This window comes from Anastrepha ludens, chromosome 3 (assembly GCF_028408465.1).
Source record: "Anastrepha ludens isolate Willacy chromosome 3, idAnaLude1.1, whole genome shotgun sequence".
Taxonomy (NCBI): Eukaryota; Metazoa; Arthropoda; class Insecta; order Diptera; family Tephritidae; genus Anastrepha; species Anastrepha ludens.
In genome coordinates this window covers 126,469,104-126,487,657 of record NC_071499.1, presented here as the reverse complement: position 1 = coordinate 126,487,657, position 18,554 = coordinate 126,469,104, and the positions used below count along the sequence as shown (strand labels likewise).

At 34.7% G+C, this 18,554-nt stretch overlaps 3 protein-coding genes across 8 annotated transcripts; 2 read left to right on the top strand and 1 right to left on the bottom strand.

Moving 5' to 3' along the window:
• Positions 1–251: 251 nt before the first annotated feature.
• On the top strand, positions 252–14,227 carry LOC128859089 (apoptosis-inducing factor 3). Of its 6 annotated transcripts, none has more exons than XM_054095803.1 (5): positions 252–335; positions 3,105–3,296; positions 3,360–3,547; positions 10,553–11,460; positions 12,890–14,227. In XM_054095803.1, coding segments are annotated over exons 1-5 (2,049 nt in total). In that variant the 5' UTR covers positions 252–333; the 3' UTR covers positions 13,649–14,227. The 6 variants fall into 6 exon arrangements, with proteins under 6 accessions (XP_053951778.1, XP_053951776.1, XP_053951775.1 ...); XM_054095801.1 differs by lacking the exon at positions 252–335 and adding an exon at positions 463–497; XM_054095800.1 differs by lacking the exon at positions 252–335 and adding an exon at positions 549–631 and having other exon boundaries at positions 3,105–3,290; positions 3,384–3,547.
• Positions 14,228–15,076: 849 nt separating this feature from the next.
• Positions 15,077–17,974, top strand: LOC128859086 (vacuolar protein sorting-associated protein 26). The gene is made up of 2 exons (XM_054095794.1): positions 15,077–15,485; positions 16,007–17,974. Exons 1-2 carry the CDS (start codon positions 15,339–15,341, stop codon positions 17,363–17,365), a joined length of 1,506 nt encoding a protein of 501 aa, XP_053951769.1. The 5' UTR covers positions 15,077–15,338; the 3' UTR covers positions 17,366–17,974.
• Positions 17,918–18,554, bottom strand: LOC128859087 (ribosomal protein 63, mitochondrial). Its single transcript, XM_054095795.1, has 2 exons — positions 18,274–18,554; positions 17,918–18,189 (listed from the first exon to the last, which is right to left on the bottom strand). Exons 1-2 carry the CDS (start codon positions 18,442–18,444, stop codon positions 18,040–18,042), a joined length of 321 nt encoding a protein of 106 aa, XP_053951770.1. The 5' UTR covers positions 18,445–18,554; the 3' UTR covers positions 17,918–18,039.

Genomic DNA, 18,554 nt, shown 5'->3' with positions numbered 1-18,554 from the left:
CAAATATTTTGGAGATGTAGCAAAGTAAGTTGAAGTAGTAAAATATTTTCAGTCGTTTTACCTAAATATTGTGTGATTGAGAAAGTAAAGAAATCTAAATTAGTGGTTTTATAGCTGTCTGTAATACAACTTGCCAAGTTCAAATGAGTCTGTCAAATTTGGTCCAGCTCCCTCCCAAATTTTAACGCATTAGTCAAATCCCAATCAGCTATAAATTTGCAACCCTGTCATCTCCAATCAGCTGTTACTAATTGCAATTCGAGCTCAACTGATGACAATAATACACACAAACCGGTGCAATCACATCTATGAAAATCATTGAACGGCGATAAAATGTAATAAATATTTTTAAAGTGAAATATTGGGCAATTATATAATATGCATTTACTTTATCTACATTTGTAGTTTGCATTGCCAGACTTACTAAGTACTTAAGTCCATTTTCGATTGAGTTTTCAAATTTTTATCAGCAAATAGATGGACGGAGTGCTAGAAAAGTAACAGAAACTAAAACAGCAAAACAAAAGTTGTGTTAAGTTTTTTCGCTTATCAGTGCGGTATGCATGGCGTCAGTGTTTAAAATATGCAAATATTTCAAATACCCATTCACTCTATCAATTGCGGCTTTTGAGTAAGCGGCAGCGGTTTCCCTTTATGCATATTTACAATTGCCAAATATTACTAGCAATTGAAATGAAAGAGTACACTCAATTCGGCAAATAGGTTTTGAGAATGTTTTGTAATTCTTTATTCGTGTAAAACTTGAAATGGTATTATGGAGACACGTAGTTCAAAAATTATGAATTAATTTAAATAATCAGATTTGATATATGGAAACAGTACATACATATCAGATTTTTAAATATTGTGAAACCTATATAAAATATTTGACAATGGTCTTTTCAGCTAACAATGAATTCGCCAAAGGTCATAAAATTTTAGAGAATGGTTATTAAATAAAAGAAATCGAAGGCATTAGCGATTTGCTGAAACCACAAAAATATTATTTTATCTTTTTGGTTTTGATAAATACATACACATAGGTATTTCTCCTATCTGCTGAACTAGTACATATATACACATTGTGTAGGCATTTGACTTTTAATGACACCGCAAACGAAGATTATATGTAGTTCTAGTAATTTTTATTTTATGCGGCTCCAACAGTGTGAGAATGTTGAATGTGGTATGTATGTATGTATGTATATATATATATGGTTATGCATGGGAAATAAAAATGCACTGGGGTATTATAGCTTTGTTAACATAACGGTTGTTTTTAATAGTACAACGAAATCGAGATAGAGAAGGATATACAAACTAATGTGTATTTAAAAATGTTTATAACGATGAAAAAAGTTAATTTAGTCATATATGTAAGTACATTTATCATTGTCTATTACACACGGTGAGACTCTGTAATTCACTTCGGAGTGGATTTCACTGAAATTTTCTGGCAATTGTGCCAAATATGTATATATTAAGACTTTTGCAACATTCGACAGAATAATCCGCGAACAAAAATAAATTTCCAGCAGAAACTATCAGCTTCCTCTCAAAATTAAAAGTTCATTTACTTGCTAAATTTCCCCTACTTGTTTGAAGTTAGAAATTTTTTCTAAATGTACATTGGTGTTTTACACTTTCATAAAATAAACCAAAGTTGGAAATGAGATTTCCTTTTGTCTAGTAATGATTTAAAAAGCATTGACCAGTGATCACGAGCATTTTTCATGTAATAGGCAGTTAAAATTTGATAAATTATATTGCGTCTCAGGCTAATCAGGCAAAAATATTTCAATTTTATTTATCAAACGATCTGATAGTTGTAATTATCATCACTACTAGACTATTTCTATGAATTTTACTCAAATCTTGCACTGGGTACTCATATACATACATACATGTATACATATAAAGTTCGGTTCGGCCCCAACTCGGACACTTCTTAACTTTTTTCATATCAAGTTTTCTGTTAGCTTTGCTCCCAAACAAAGCATATGCAAACATACATATACATATATAGTACATACATATGTACAACACGTAAAAGTAAGAGTAGCATTAGTACAAATCAGTTAGTCGTGCAAGTTGGCCAAGTTCGTTGCTCATATTTGATTTGTCGTTCACGCGTGTTGGATGTACGTAAGTTAATACATACTTGCCGAAAGGAATTCGAAATTCCTTGTGAACTTTCTGCTATTTGAATAAACACATAAAAGTGTGAACAATAATTAAAAAGATAATAAAAATAGTACAGTAATTAAACTCAATTCGTATAACTTAACAAATACCAATCAAACAAGTTCAATGCGAACCAAAGTGAACAGCTCTAGTAATAAGAGTTGGTAGAAACAAAAACAAACAAAAAAATGCAATAACAAAAACACGTAACACAGTGAATGATTGGGGGGAAAACCAGTCACGGCGTCGCGTGTTTCGTACGTATGTTTCTTATACGAATGAGGATTTATTAAGTCAAATACGTTCGCACATACATATGTAAACATATATATAAAATATAGTATGCACATAAATATGCATTAACTGCTTTGTAGAGAGATCATAAAAGTATACTAAATATTTTGTTTTTATTATACGGCTATCAAAGCTGTATATAATTATGTTTATGACATTTCATGTAAATGAATTGAAAATACCCTTCACCGGTTTTTCACGCATTAGTCACACAATGTAAAACATAAAGTTAAAGTTAGACACTATTACACATAAGCATATGTATGTATGTTGGATATGCATGCAAACATTCAAGTGCTGAAACACTAAATTGAGATAATAATGCAACAAGTGTTTTTCGTTTTAAATACATAAATAGCTACGTATTATTTACGCGCAACGCTATTATATAAATTATAAAATTTTATTCGTGATTTCATGCCTTTATGAAAAAATAAATATAATATATGCGTTCATATAAAAATTCTTTTTGTAATATACATAACCATTTATAAGTTGTGCTAAAAAGATTCCACGTACTTTTCTCTCTGACGTACATCTCAACGCATCCTATTGCATTGCCTCAATAACCTCTTACGTGTTTTGTGCGCATTTGGCATTACATCACAAACACCTATCACGCACAGGAGTTTATTAACGCGCCTAGGTGGCAGCATTTTATCATCCCAGTTATTGGTGCAGCAACAACAGCGCTATTATACCAATAGTAAACTTCTGACCACCTATCGTAGTGAGCTAAGCAATTCGACATTCCGACAGCAGAATTGGAGCGATAACTACCATTGCCACTTGAGGTCAGCCCAAAAGCGAAGGTCAGAGTGAGTTAGACTGTTTGGAGTTATGCCGAACTTTTGTTTTCATATTAATCGCATTATAAATAGCATTCCCTTTCGAACATTCAACAGGTTTTACCACGAAAAAACGAAACCGCAACCACAACAACATACAGTGCGTACAAATTTTTTATTAGTCAACAGAAAATCAGTAGCTATGGGTTCGGCAAATTGTAAGGAATATTCGACTACAACGTCCAAAGACGACGCGAATGCATCAACCAAGCATCAGGATGGTGAGTAAAGTAGAAACGAAATTATGGTTTGGGTGTTTTTCGTATTTACATACGTCCATATGTTTAAAATGTTTTCTTAAATGAAGTCTCATAAGTTTTTTGTATGCGCGTGTGTGTATGCGTAATGCTTAAAAACTAACGGATATCCACTAGGGTGGAATTGCCGCGATTTTATTGAATTTACTAGTCCATAATCCAGCCTTGGAAGCCTTAGACGATGAATGCATTGTATAAGCGAATCGTCCTTTTTACCCTCATAACAGGTTAAGCTTTTAATGAAAAAATAGGATCGACGCGAAAAATAGGATATTCACTAACCAGTTTAATTGAGTTTGGCTGTGATCCGACCAATTCCTTTTATAAAGAGAGTTTTAATACACAACTAGATGGCGTCTCTTAATTAAAGTTATATTAAACATCCACTTATATCGATGCAAAACTTTGTAAATTTCCTTTTTTTCTGCTGCTATTTTTCTCTCAACCCTCTTCAAATGAAAAACTCCAAAACTGTATGTCTCACAGATCAATACATTTTTCTTTGAATTTTTTATTTGTATATTGTCAATTAATAGTTTTTTAATTTCACTTGCGTGTTCAATAACAAATAAAAGTCGTTAAAGAAAGAACGAAACACCCAAAACTCCCGGAAAATTAAAGCCTAAGAGGTGCTAAAAAGTGGTAAGTTGCTCCTTGTGCTGTACCCTAATTCAAATATCAGGTTAAAAATTCTCCATCGCGTGATTGTCCTCCGGCGTGGAGATTACCTTTAGCTTTGCTGAAAAGGTTAAAATTTATTGAAATGAATTTAGTTTGCATGTAAACCCAAATCTCCGTAGAAACAAATGTCCGAAATGTGAAAAAGAAGAAATATGGAATCAAAAACACTACGCAAACTCAAAACTCTGAGGATTCTCGCTGTCTATTCGCTTTGCACAATCTGTGTCATTCATAATAATTCAAATGTCAGTCAGTAGTGAAATTTTCTTCTGCACATTCCAGTGCCGCTGAGCAAAGCCAAATTATTAAAAAATACTTCGTAGTTAACGCAATAGAAAGCGGCGAGGCAAGGTAATCTAGATTATAAATTATTAAAAAACCGTTCACAAAATTCAGGGAAGTCAGTGAAGTGAAAAAAATTAAAATTGAGACAATCAAGGCAGAAACATCGCGTCACAAAAAACAAAATGATTACATTAACGAAACATTATGATCAAACAATTGAATTACTTTGAATGTTGGTTTTGCTTTATCGCTCGTTAATACGAGAATACGCGTAATTAATTTTTCGTTTCCTCAGTTTTTTATGGTTTGTGTTACGTTTGCTTTTTTGCCAAGAAAATATCGCTCAAGGTTATTGCAACGTGAATGGCTGTTGCTTTAAAAAGCGAAATTAGCCGGCTTCATGGCTGTGTTGATGCGCCGGTAGGGGCGTATGAGTTATGTAGTTGTTGGCCAATTTGTTTAGTGTTGCAAAGTTGTAAAATAAAAAATTAAATAAACCGGAATAAATTGAGATAAAATAAAGTATGTTAAAATAAAATACAACAAAAATTAATTAAAAGTATAACTGAAAAACAAAATTAAATTAAATGGAAAGTTATAAGGTGAAAGAAATAAAACCTGAGTAAATAAAATAATATACAATTTAACTAAATTAAATTAAATGGAATTAAAAAAAAAAAATATTTATTTAATAGAAATAAATTGAAATTAATTAAACCACGGTGATGTGGGAAAAAAGATTTAAAGAGAAAGAAATTTAGTAAATGTAAATTTAGTGACAGACATACCGAAAGAAAGCTCTGCAATCAAAATGATAGAAAATATAATTCCTAACAAAGTAGTGATAAACTTTCACCTACATGAGTGAGGTTATCATACAATTCATATCATAAGTTAGCGCTCCACAAATTACATAACAAAATTAGATGATAAGCTTTGTCTAAACAATTGTTGCACTATTTTTTAATACGTACGATTATATATATGAAAGAATAGATATGTAAGTCGATTTATCTTTTTACAATACTCGCAATATTTTTCATGTTAAATTTTTTCGTTGATTTTTTATAAATCGAATATATGTACGTTGCTTGCTAAATTTAAAGTCACCTAAATTTTTGAGCACACCTTTTACATTCTTACATACTTATATAGTATAAAGTATGTATGTAAACGAGTATTAATCTAGACACCATGACGACGAATTATTTTGCAAATTTGTTATAATTATTGTAAATACAAAACAAATACTCTCGAGAATCCCATTAAAAACCAGTTGACTCGTCAGTTGAATACCATACACTCTCTTCCATATTACGCTCATATTTCACTCTCCTCGCACTCATTTGTTCGCATTGTAAACCAACAACTTGCCAGTGACATAATCAACGCAAAGTAATACTAAGTTGTACTGATGAGAAACCAGTATTAATGCAGTGTAGTCTGTGAGAACTAAGCTAGAATTTCTGCGCAAATACAAATTTCTTAAGTTTTGCTAATTACAGTTACTTTGTTGTAAGAAGCAGTTGATGATGAGCAGTCGTGAAACTATAGTGAAGAACCTAAAATTATTTCTATAACAACTTTTTCAGTCAAAGTGACTTTCATGCTGTGATTTTTAATAATAGGAGACAAATAAGTCTGTCAATAATAAAACCTTAAAGCCTTTTATTTAAAGAAGTATGTACAGTCGAACTTCCATATAGTGAATTCGCACGGGACCTGAAAATCACTTCACTATATAGAAACTTCATTATAAAGAAACATTGATTTTTTATGTAATTTTATTTAAAATAATCAGTGAGTTTGGTTTGAATTACAGTCTTCCATTTTTCATTTTCAATAAAAGCTTCCAAATCATGTAGAGAGTTGAAAACATTAATCGGCACGTCATTCCTCATTTCCACAAAGGCTCTAATTACGCTAATGGATGAAGCAGCTTGTATCAACGTACATAGGTAATGCCTCCTCAGTTTCTGCCAATTCTTCAACGGTCAAATCGTGTTCATCGTTATCTGAAATAATATTTACATATTAAATTTTCGTTTGACTATAAAAAGATAAATGCTTACCAGGTTCAGCTGGAACTCCGCGACTTTCAAAAATGCTGTTGAGAATATCTTCTTCGGATGGTTTGTCCCAAGTCTGCACACCATTATCAACATTTACGTAGTCATCAAACGATGCTTCGATATTTGCTACTTTTTTAAATGAAGACTGTAAAGCGGCCTAATCCGATATTAAAAGAAGGTCCTCTTCATCCCAATGCTCAAATGGAATCTGCATAACATCTTTTGAAAATCCAGCCTTTTTAAAACAGTTGGCAACTGTTTCCGGTTTAACATAGACATTCCATATATTGCTAAGATTTCGAACTGCTTGCAGCAAGTCTATGGCCATAACAGAATTTCCCTCATCCACTTGAGTCAATATATTCGTTAAAATTCGTTTTCTGTAATGTTGTTTCATGTTGTAGATAATGCCTTGGTCCATTGGTTGCAGTAACGAAGTCATGTTGGGAGGAAAATAAGCGAGATGAATGTTTCTCAACTTGTCTCTTACATCTTTAGGGTGGGCAGTGCAGTTATCAACAAAAAACAACACCTTTCTGTTTTGATCACAAAATTTTTTGTCGAGTTTTACAATCCATTTCGTAAAAATCTCACTGGTCATCCATGCTTTTTTGTTAAACTCATAATCGACACCTAAAGATTTTATTCCCTTGAAGTACCTCGGATTTTTGGCCTTTCCGATTACCAGCAATTTTAGCTTTTCTGATCCAGTCATATTGCTTCCCACCAGGACAGTTATTCTCTCCTTGCTTTGCTTCCCACCAAAGCATTTTTCATTTTTGAATGCCAGTGTTTTAATATAGTTGGCAAGCATTTGAAAAACAAAGCAGTCTCGTCGGCATTAAAAATGTCGTTAATGTTGTAATTTTCAATTAATTTCGGTAAGACGTTCGTCACCCATTCATCACGGTTTTCTATGTTGGTGTCAGCACTTTCCCCACATAATGTCTTTTGAATAACGCCATGCCGACTTTTGAACTTGTCTAACCAACCTGTACTTGCCTCAAATTCGTGGTGTCCTAGTGCTTCCGCAAAATCTTTGGCCTTTTGCTTCAATAATGGTCCAGATAAAGGGATATTCTTACCACGTGCAACGAGTAACCATTTCAGCATTGCTTCGTCAATATCCTCAAAATGACAAGGTCGAAGTCTTTTGCGTTTGGTATTTACTGCCACATCCTCCGCATTTTTTAAAATCACTTCCTTATTTTTTAAAATATTTGATAAAGTGCTGGGAAGAACTCCGAATTCATTGGCAATATCTTTTTTTTTTCTTTCCTTCATTAACTTTGTTAATCATTAATAACTTTTTTTCAAGCGAAATGCTGCTTCGATGCATCATTTTAACTTCAATCACGGAATAAAACTGTAATAGCTCAGCTCTTTCTGTTTTAATTTCCACATCTAACTGTAATTGTTTGCAACAGAAAACTTTTGAAAAAATTCACTATATGGAGACAAAAACTTAGGACGCTTGAATTTCCAGCTGTAAAATTTGTTCATTATATAGAAAACTTCACTATATAGAAATTCATTATAAGGAGACAAAAATACACCGAAAGTAGAACGAAAAAGCAGTGTCTTCGAAACCAGTTCATTATAAGGAGAGCTTCATTATATGGAAGTTCACTGTAGAGAAGTTCGACTGTATTTACTAAACGAATATAAAACAATTTGTCAGGTATGTCTATTTGTATGTACTATATGTATGCACATATATATATTGTATGTCGCCTGTAAACTTCAATGAACAGCGAATGAACATTCCTTTCACTTTTGCCATTATAATTTGTAACAAATAATTTTACATCAAATGAACCTCTGTCAATATTTTCATAATGATTATTGTTGAGTTTTAATGGTGCCCGAATAAATATATGTAAGTGTGCAATTTGCATACCTTGGTGTGCTTCTTGGTGTTTTGCACCTGGACGCTCGAATTTGGCAGGCAAACAAAAATTGTATTTTCATTAATAGAAACCTGTTTTGCCAACATGAAGTTGCTGCTCAATAAAAAATTCATTAAAGTGGATAGATTTTTGAAATAATGCCAATTTCTTTCTATTTGTCGTTTGTTACATGACCTCCACAATACAAGTACAATGTGGTTACGCCTGGCTTACATGCAGTTAGTTCATAAATTGTAAGTTTTCTCTTAAACACCTGGTCATGAAACATCAAAAACTATTGATAATTACAACAGATTGAAGCAAATAAATTGTTGCAAATTATCAAGTTGTGGTGTTGATGTATCCAAAAAACTTGCACAGTAGGGGAAAGTGAGAGAGCAAAATTGCATTTCATTCTGAGGGGAACTTGCAAGTTTTTACTGGATAAATTTTAACTTGTAAGAATTTGCAAGTGAGAAAAACAGCTGATCGCAAAGTAAAAATAAACACGAATTAAAATTTGGGAATTGAGTCAAAGTTCCAAATTTTAATTAAAGGTGTGATTCAAAGGGAGAATGTAAGTAAATATATTTTTGATAAAATTTATAAAGTCATATATTATATTAAGTAGGAATCGGCCAGTGATTTACACGTAGAGGTATTATGTACTTCTGAACCACAGTCTCCAGTCACCGTTGTTGCAGTTTCCGAAATACAAATCGGAAGCATTGAAGGTATCTTTTGTGTTTTATGCATGTACTTCTTGGAAAACGGAAGCAAGGGAAATATTAAGAAAGCTGTAATTGCCACAACCCTACAATTACTAATGAAATGTTCTTCATCTGACAGCGATGATGGAATAAAACAAATTATTGTGGACAAAATAAAATCTTGTGATTCTCGTTATTTTGCATTTTATTTGCTTAATTACAATTTAATATGAGGTGGCTCAACTGTAAGAAATTTTACTTTTTGTGATTTTTTCCGCCAACAATTCAATCAGCTGTTCGTAAAACTTGCAAATTGTTTCTGGTATTGCGTTCATGTACTTTTTTGATATCTTTCTCTTTGAGAGCGAATTCTCAGAAATTAAGTTACTGACAAGTTATTTGATAATTTTTACATGAACACACCTATTAACTAAAGCCCAGTTGATTTTTTCCATAAAAATCGTGTAAAGCATGATAAATACTATTAAAAAGGAGCATAATGCTTTTTCTCGCCTCTAAATTCCGTTTTCCCATTTAACCAAGAAAATTAGTTTTACTATTTTTTTAACTATTCCAAGACTGATAATGCCGATAATCCAGATAATCCGATAAACCAGCTCTTGTTATTTGAATCGCCTTAATTAATTTAACTTAACTTGGTTTTAAACATAACTGGTGCGGGGAGAATCAAAAAAAATGTTTAATGTTGCGATAGGACCAAGTTGATTGAAGCGATGAAAAGATCCGGCTCGAAGGACCAAAATGTTGCGGGAATGTTGCGTGGAGAATCCTTAATATGCAGGAAGAACCAATAATGCAGGAAGAATCTTGAAGGCGAAATGCTGCGGCAAAAGTCCTATTTTTCAATTCAAATATGAAAGTCTGCTGGTTCACTTTCGAAATTACAATTTTTAATCACAATTTTATTACAAACTATTCCCTATATAGGTATACACAATTATTTCAAACAAAACTTACTTATGTTCACAGAAAATTATATCGAATAACATGAATTGAAAAACATTAAAGTATTTTAAACTAATGCCAATTTTTAAAGGCAAACTGTATACATTTTCTGTTGGATTTTTACCGAAGGAATTATCTCAACACTATCGGTTTCTGTCGCTTTGGTTAGCCCGCCATACCCCCTAGGACAACTCCGATCCGCACGTTTTCAGAAAGGCGACTCGCGCTTATTTTTACCTTTTTAAGCATTCCTGTGTTTTTTGTTGAAATTTCTACTGTCTGCATATTTTTACAATCTTATCTATTTGCTTTCAAAAACGAATTCCATTTTTCATCTTTCTTTCTTTTCATTAACTTTCACCTTAGGTACATATCAGTCTACATCCGAATGCGACATGTCGGAATATACCAACGCTGTCGAAGTCTGCAACATTGACGATCTGCAAGAAAATGAAATGAAGCAATTTAATTTCGATGTGGACACAAAAGTGTTGGTGGTGAAGCAAGGAGGTCAGATAAAAGCTGTCGGCAATAAGTGTACGCATTATGGCGCACCATTGCACACTGGCGCCTTGGGTCAGGGTCGTGTGCGTTGTCCTTGGCATGGCGCCGCTTTCTGTTTGCGTACCGGTGACATCGAAGATTTCCCTGGCCTGGACTCGCTGCCCTGTTTTATGGTGCGTGTCGAAGATGATGGCAAAGTAAAATTGCGTGCCAAACGCACAGATTTGGAGAAAAATAAACGCTTGAAAGATATGGTGAAACGCGATATGTCGAATAAGCAATGTGTCGTTGTTATTGGAGGCGGTCCATCAGCTGCCGTGTGTGTGGAAACGCTGCGCCAAGAGGGCTTTACAGGTCGTATTGTCATGCTTTGCCGCGAACAAATCTTGCCTTACGATCGTATCAAAGTTTCCAAGTCCATGGACATTGCGCTGGATATGATACAATACCGCGATGCCGACTTCTATGCTCAATATGGCATTGAGGCTATGCTTGGGGTCGAGGCGACCAGAGTTAATACGATTGACAAGAAAGTTGTTTGCTCGGATGGGAATGAAATCAAATATGATCAACTCTTTATAGCTACTGGCTTGAGCGCCAGGAGGCCGCCAACACAAGGAAATAATCTGAAAAACGTGTTCACTTTGCGCAACTACGCAGATGCTCGAGTAATATTGAATGCAATTACACCGGAGACAAATCTGGTATGCGTGGGAGGAAGCTTTATTGCAATGGAGGTGGCTGCAGCATTGGTCAACAAAGTTAAATCGGTAAGAAGAGATACGTGAAAGATGGAATTAAATATTGTTTTTTTTTATGTTTATTCCATTTGTGGAACAACATCAAGACGCACACCAAAAATCGTCCCCTTAGTAAAAGCCTATGTGCTCATAGGATATTATTTTTTTGATTGAATTTTTGGATTCTCCATCGTCGATTTTACATGTGGTCAAAATTCTGTCAAATTCTAGTTCCACAAAGTTGGTCAAAACGTCAGTGAAAAAATAATAAATATTTACAGACATAACGAGATTTGAGTGAGAGCTACTTTCGACAAAAAGTTTGAAATTCATTTTCTCAAAACATCAAAAAATTTATAGGCTATTTTAATACTAAGGGGACGACATCACTGCGACACGATATATCCACATTTTGGAATGATCTCCGCAAAGTTCTTACATTTTCTTTAGCAAATTCTCACAATTTTTGTGCTTCGAAGCAAGTTGAACAAGTAAATATCGTCCAGATTGAAAAATGATTCAAAAGAAAAGTAAAAGGAAGAACAAGCTTCAAAAATGCTCGACCTAATCGACCAGGGTTGGATGTGCCAAACTATTACTGTTATTAACCTCTAATATTCCAGCTTACATTATCATGTCGATAAATTTTACTATATTCCTGGACGGGTATATTTCAGGCTTACGTGCTCGGGCTCTTTGAAACTTGTACCTAATTAGTTTTGAAGTGTAGTGAAATTAAGTAAGGGCATGTAAACAACAGCTGGTTTTGCTCATTGGGATCAATAATGATAGATTATTAGATTTAGCCATCAACCATTGGCTGATTCTTTCAAATTTGCTGAGCGGCTTGATCTTGGCCACACCTCTAAAAATTTTGTTCACCATGTATTCACACACTCGTCCAATCAGCCGTTGTTCAGACGGCAACGAAGCAAAATGAGTGTGTTGATTTTTTCCGTATATCACCAACACAATCTTAATTTTTTCGTAAGCAAACCATTGTCATGACTCCGATTACGTCAGCCAATCAGTTGATTCTTTCAAATTCGCTGAGAGACGGTCTGAACTTCTTCTAAACTTTTTTACCATGATCGGGGTTATCAGCCTTGAAAATAGTACAACAAAAAATGGATTTTTACTCTAACCTTGCCTTAGTTTCGAAATTAGGACTTTTTTTCTTTTTTATATTATAATTTTTTTTTATTTTTACTTAACTTATTTAATAAACATTTATTTATACAAGTTTTAAGAAAAATTGTAGCGCTAGCAACGAAGGCCATCAGCTATTAGGAAATTAAGTTTTTTTTCAGAAATTTGAGAAAAAAGGAATTTAAGAACACATTAATGTTAAGAATAGTTTGGAGTGCATAATTTAGTACAAATAAAATATGTTATTTCTTAAAATTTCATTTACTCGTACATAATACATTTACCTCGAATGTGCGTTTTTTCCTTGCAGGTAACTATAATATACTCAGGCGAGTATCCTTTTGCTCTTTTCGGCAAAGCGGTTGGTGAAATTTTTCATCGTTTGTATAGTGAGAAAGGGATTATAATGAAAGGTCACAGCCGACTCTCGGCGTTGCATGGAAATGCCGAGGGTGCCGTTACTGAATTGGAAGTTGCTGGCGGTAACAAATTAGCCTGTGATGTTGTTGTATTGGGTACTGGTTCAACATATAACACAGATTTCTTGGAAGGCTCAGGCATCAACATTAACGCCGACGGCTCCATCGACACTGACATGCATCTAATGACAAATGTGGTGGATGTTTATGTAGGCGGTGACATTGCGAATGCTCCCATATTGGCCAATGCAAATCAACGGGGCTCTGTTGGTCACATTCAGTTGGCGCAATATCATGGTCGTATTGCTGCTCTCAATATGACGGGTACAATTGAGGATTTGCGAGCGGTACCATTTTTCTTTACGATGATTTTCGGTAAAGGTATACGATATGCTGGGCATGGTCGTTTTTCGGATGTGTTGATCAAGGGTGATTTGAATAATTTTAAATTCGTTGTGTACTATCTGGATACTCAGGGAAATGTAGTATCGGTATTGACAATTGGCCACGATCCGGTCGTATCACAGTTTGCAGAATTACTTACTCAAGGCAAGCGTTTGCATCGCACGCATATAGAGAATGCAGCGGATCATTTGGAGTGGACGAATATGTTGAAAGAGAAGAAGTCGCGAGCGGTCTGTGACTGCTGAAGTGCATTTGAATTAATTGTGTAGTTTATTGTTACTCATTGGTATTTATTAGATAAAATCGCAAAGAATTTGCTAACGAAGTATTGAAATAAACGGAAATAAAAATATATACATATGTACATGCATATATATGTATGCTCAAAATGAAATATAAGGATATTATTTGTAATACATGTATTTGTATGTATGATGTTCATATTAAATACTCAAGAGATCGGAGAAAATGAACGCAGAATCGGAAGTCAAACAGGTTTATCGACCAAAGTCGTCTTCAGTAAAACGATACACATTCCGACTCGTTTTCGTCTTAGTGAACTCAATTTCAAGTGAGATCGAAAAGTACGAGGTTATTTTCATTTAGTTTCGATAATCAGGCGGTTCTAGTAATAAGTTCGTAAGGAGCTGCTATTAAGCGCGGATTATTGGTAAAAATTTCAAAAAAGTAAAATATTTTCACCTACATACATATTTACATAAAAAAAATTAGTCCCACAACTCCAACGCATTTTTATAAATTTTTGTAAATGTTTATGTAAGCCATCATGAGTAAATTGCAAATAAAAGTTCCGAACCTAAAAATGTGTAATCAAATATTAATTGTAATTCATGCTAAGGTGGAATCTAGAACTTGTCGTTTTCATTTCTATCGTTTGATCTTTGCTTATTCAAACAATTCTTATAGGAAAGATTTATTAAACTGAACAAAGATTATAGCAATAATGGTGGGAGCCGTAGCCGGATGGGCTTGTGCATAATTACAGTGCACAGTTTCAATACCCGCTGTGGGCACGAATCGCCAAAATGATTGAAAAGGTTGATTTTAACAGGCAGACAGTGCCAATGATATTTTTGCCGATCAATTCCTTTTCCGAAAGTTGTATCATATTTGATTTGCGATAAAAAAGATTAACGATCGTTTTTCTATAGACTGCTATATAGTATAACTAGTTTGTAAATTACTCCCTATTATTTTTTGGAAAATGTTGCAAAGGGATGGTCGTAGAAATCATGTAGGCGCATGCCATAAATTCGTAGTGAAGCTTGACCTATTTACTATATATATATTTTTTTAAATTTAATTTTTAACAATTTAAACATTGTTCACCAAATCAAAATTTTGTTTTTAATTTTTAACAATTTTCTCCTTGACTACTTAAACCAAAGTTTGAAGTACATTATCGGCATGTTGTTTCCTTCTTCTCAATCACCCTGTAGTACTTATCGACGTTCTCTGTTTATCGTACGTAAATCTATGTGCTGCCATCACCCGTGGCGGTAATAAAAACAAAATTAATCGGTATTGATTAAAATAAATACTATAAAAATCCCAACTACCAAAGAAAACTAAATTTGAACAGAATGAAATAAAACTTGAAAGTTATATTTAGTAAAAAAATCCACAACATGTAAACTCATTCATTAATCCCTTACGCGAAAATGCCCAACAATTTTTTGACAAGCGTTGACAACACCGACTGTCAAAAATTATCTAAATTCACAACTAATCAAACGCAACGAAGTTAGATTTCTTTTCTGCTGTTGATCAAACGCCCAATAATTTTTTTGTTTTCTTATTGTGTGCGCGTGTGATTTTCTTTAAAGATATCCGCATAACATTCCAAAACGCAGAACTTCAACAATAACCTAAGAAATACTTTGGCAGAGAGCGCAAAGATACAAGCCAGCAACGATGAACTTTCTCGGATTTGGTCAATCGGCCGAGATCGATATCGTTTTTGATGGAGCGGAAAACAGGAAAACTGCCGAGGTCAAGGGAGAAGATGGAAAAATTGAAAAAATGCTGTTGTATTATGACGGTGAAACTGTGTCGGGCAAGGTATGTGCATTAATTTATTGAAAACAAGTGCATATATGTTTTAGACCGAGGGGGGCGTATTAGGCAATGAGAGGCATACGGGGCGATAGTGACGATGCAAGAGTGACAGCTAACAACTGAGGTGGCTACGACCGACAGTTGGGTTACAGAGCGAAGCCACTTGTTTATAATGCATTGGATTGATATCTAATTGGAATAGTATGAAAAAAGTTAATTTAATTGGAAAAGCCTTGTGAGATGTTATCAGTCAAAATAAAACTTCGAAAGTGAGATTCCATTATGTTAAGTATAGCTAATTGTGTGCTAATAGCAATGAGTAGTATAGAATTATTGCAATAAATGAAAACTTCAGAAATATTTGAATTTGGGCAGGTATTGGAGCAAACATGCTAATGTTTGAAAGCATGAATGTCCTAATAACTTTTAAATGCTTGCGATTTTGGTGGAGATTTTTTATTGCATTGTAAATAATTAAAACCGTTCAGCAGATCTAAATAATTATTACTTCTCTTCTAATGTAGGTTAATGTGACACTCAAGAAACCTGGCAGTAAACTGGAGCATCAGGGCATAAAAATCGATTTCATTGGCCAGATAGAGCTATTTTATGATCGTGGCAATCACCATGAATTCAAATGTATCACTAAGGCCTTGGCCCGCCCCGGTGATCTTATACAAAACCACAGTTACCCATTCGATTTTCAAAATGTTGAAAAGCAATTCGAGGTTTATGCTGGTTCAAATGTACGCTTGCGTTATTTCTTGCGTGCAACCATTGTTCGTCGCATCAGTGATATTACGCGTGAAGTGGACATTGCTGTTCATACGCTTTGCAGTTATCCAGAGATGAATAATCCTATAAAAATGGAGGTAGGCATAGAGGATTGCCTTCACATCGAGTTCGAATACAATAAAAGTAAATACCATTTGAAAGATACAATAATCGGTAAGATATATTTCTTGTTGGTACGCATTAAAATAAAACATATGGAAATTGCAATTATTAAACGCGAGTCCACTGGCACTGGACCGAATATGTTCACTGAAAATGAAACAATCGCCAAATACGAGATAATGGATGGTGCACCGGTGAAGGGCGAGAGCATACCAATCCGCGTATTCCTAGCCGGTTACAATTTAACACCGACTATGCGCGATATCAACAAAAAATTCTCGGTAAAGTACTTCCTAAATTTGGTGTTGATGGACACTGAGGATCGTCGTTACTTCAAGCAACAGGAGATAACGCTCTGGCGCAAAGCAGACATACCGCGTTACCACAACCAAGGCCAACAACAACACACGAGTATGGTGCACTCTCATCACCCGCAACATGCGCCTGCACATCTGGTTGGTGGGCCTCCAGCGCCCACAATGACCAGTGTTGGGAGTGGAACCACTGCAACTGGAATGGATAGTGATTCAAGCGCTACAGGCACTGCGCCTGAGAGTAAGATGGGCTTGTTCACACGTGAAAGCCCAAATCAAGAATTCATTCAACAAGTGGATTCATTGCCCACTTCACCAACAACACCACCTCCTGTGGAACGTGGCATTGGTGATGGTGCAGCCGCAACCAACACTTCGCCTGTTATGTTATCTACTACACCACCGCCATTGTCACCAGTGTCAGCAACAGCAGCAGCGCTTGGTGCAAATCCCGATAATGATGATTTTGTGGGTGCCGAAACGCGACCGATAATAGCGGCTGCAGCGCCAGTGGAAGTAACACCAGACACTGATGATGGCATGACAAATGTGTCGCTTGCACCCACCGATATAGATATTGATGTGGCTTCTGCAAAACCAGATGCAAATGAAGTTGAGAAGACGCTTGAAACAAAAAAGCGTGAAACAGCCGCACCACTCATTGCGGATTGAAAATGCTTGGAGTTAGAAAACAGACAGACAATTAGTGTTGCAAGTGCTTAAAGCTTTCACTTCTAAAGCGATTCACCCAATGAATGTCCCTGCGCAGTGTTCGTTGGCTGTAACTCTACTATTGCTATCAATATCACATACATATTCCTGGGTTTTTAAGTTAGGTGGCGTATCGACGACGCACTCAAGAACGGCACATAAATTCATATTTGATTAATAGCAATTTGTGTTCATTGTTTCTGTTCCATTAACCTAACAAAAAATAAGCAATCGATACCCTATGACCCCTTCTTACATATAACCACAATACCCCCGTTCTCATAAAAAAAACTCTGATACTATTATATTTTTCCATAGTTATTAAAATTGTATAAAACTGCACTGTTCTCCAAAATTATATTTCGTCTTTAGTTATTTAAAAGTTGTATTCTAAAGCAAAAAAACAAAATGTTACACGTTGCACGGAGTAGTGTATGGTTAAAAACGAACAATATCTTTGAAAATAGCAAAAAAAGAATGTTTGTATCTTGTAGAAAATAAGTAAATCGTATATAAAATATATTATGCATTAAACAATTTATTAATAAATAAAAGAAAAACTATTTCATATGTGAGAGTTTATTCTATCTTAACTTGTTGGCCCTCTTTAGCAGATGACAGATTTAGTCATTTTCTTACTCCCAGGCTTCTTTTACTTTTAAATGTGCCAGTCGCTCTTCAATCGTTATGTGTGGTTTCAATTTCCCTAGAGTCTGTCTATCGTTCCACATCGCAAGTTTAGCTTGTGTCTTCCCCAGCTCCTTAGCATGACCTGACGATTCCTCCTTTAATACATTGAATATTGTTATTAATATTATTATTAATACGTATAGCACAAAGTACTCCTAAAAATAATACACACAACTTACAACTGTCAAGTAAGGATGTCGCAACCATAACATATTTTGCTCTTGTCTTTCATAATCGCGTTGTAGCGTGTCCATTGCACGCTTACTGACGGGTTTTATAAGTCGCCGCTTACCTCGGAAAATGTGTCCTGGCACAGTTTTCTTAAAAAAGTTAATTAACGTCAACTGCATTTTGCGCAAACTATTTAAAATTAATAAAAATATTTCCTCCAATTACACGAGCTGCACAACAAACAGCTGATGACATAGACACCTCTTTAACCGCTGCTATACACTGAACA

Coding starts and splice junctions, on each gene's coding strand:
- LOC128859089 (XM_054095798.1), top strand. CDS start 564: ATGGCGTCAGTGTTTAAAATATGCAAATATTTCAAATACCCATTCACT. Junction 3,548..10,552: donor ATCAACCAAGCATCAGGATG/GTGAGTAAAGTA, acceptor CTTTCACCTTAG/GTACATATCAGTCTACATCC. Junction 11,461..12,889: donor TGGTCAACAAAGTTAAATCG/GTAAGAAGAGAT, acceptor TTTTCCTTGCAG/GTAACTATAATATACTCAGG.
- LOC128859086 (XM_054095794.1), top strand. CDS start 15,339: ATGAACTTTCTCGGATTTGGTCAATCGGCCGAGATCGATATCGTTTTT. Junction 15,486..16,006: donor GTGAAACTGTGTCGGGCAAG/GTATGTGCATTA, acceptor CTTCTAATGTAG/GTTAATGTGACACTCAAGAA.
- LOC128859087 (XM_054095795.1), bottom strand. CDS start 18,444: ATGCAGTTGACGTTAATTAACTTTTTTAAGAAAACTGTGCCAGGACAC. Junction 18,190..18,273: donor GACATCCTTACTTGACAGTT/GTAAGTTGTGTG, acceptor AATGTATTAAAG/GAGGAATCGTCAGGTCATGC.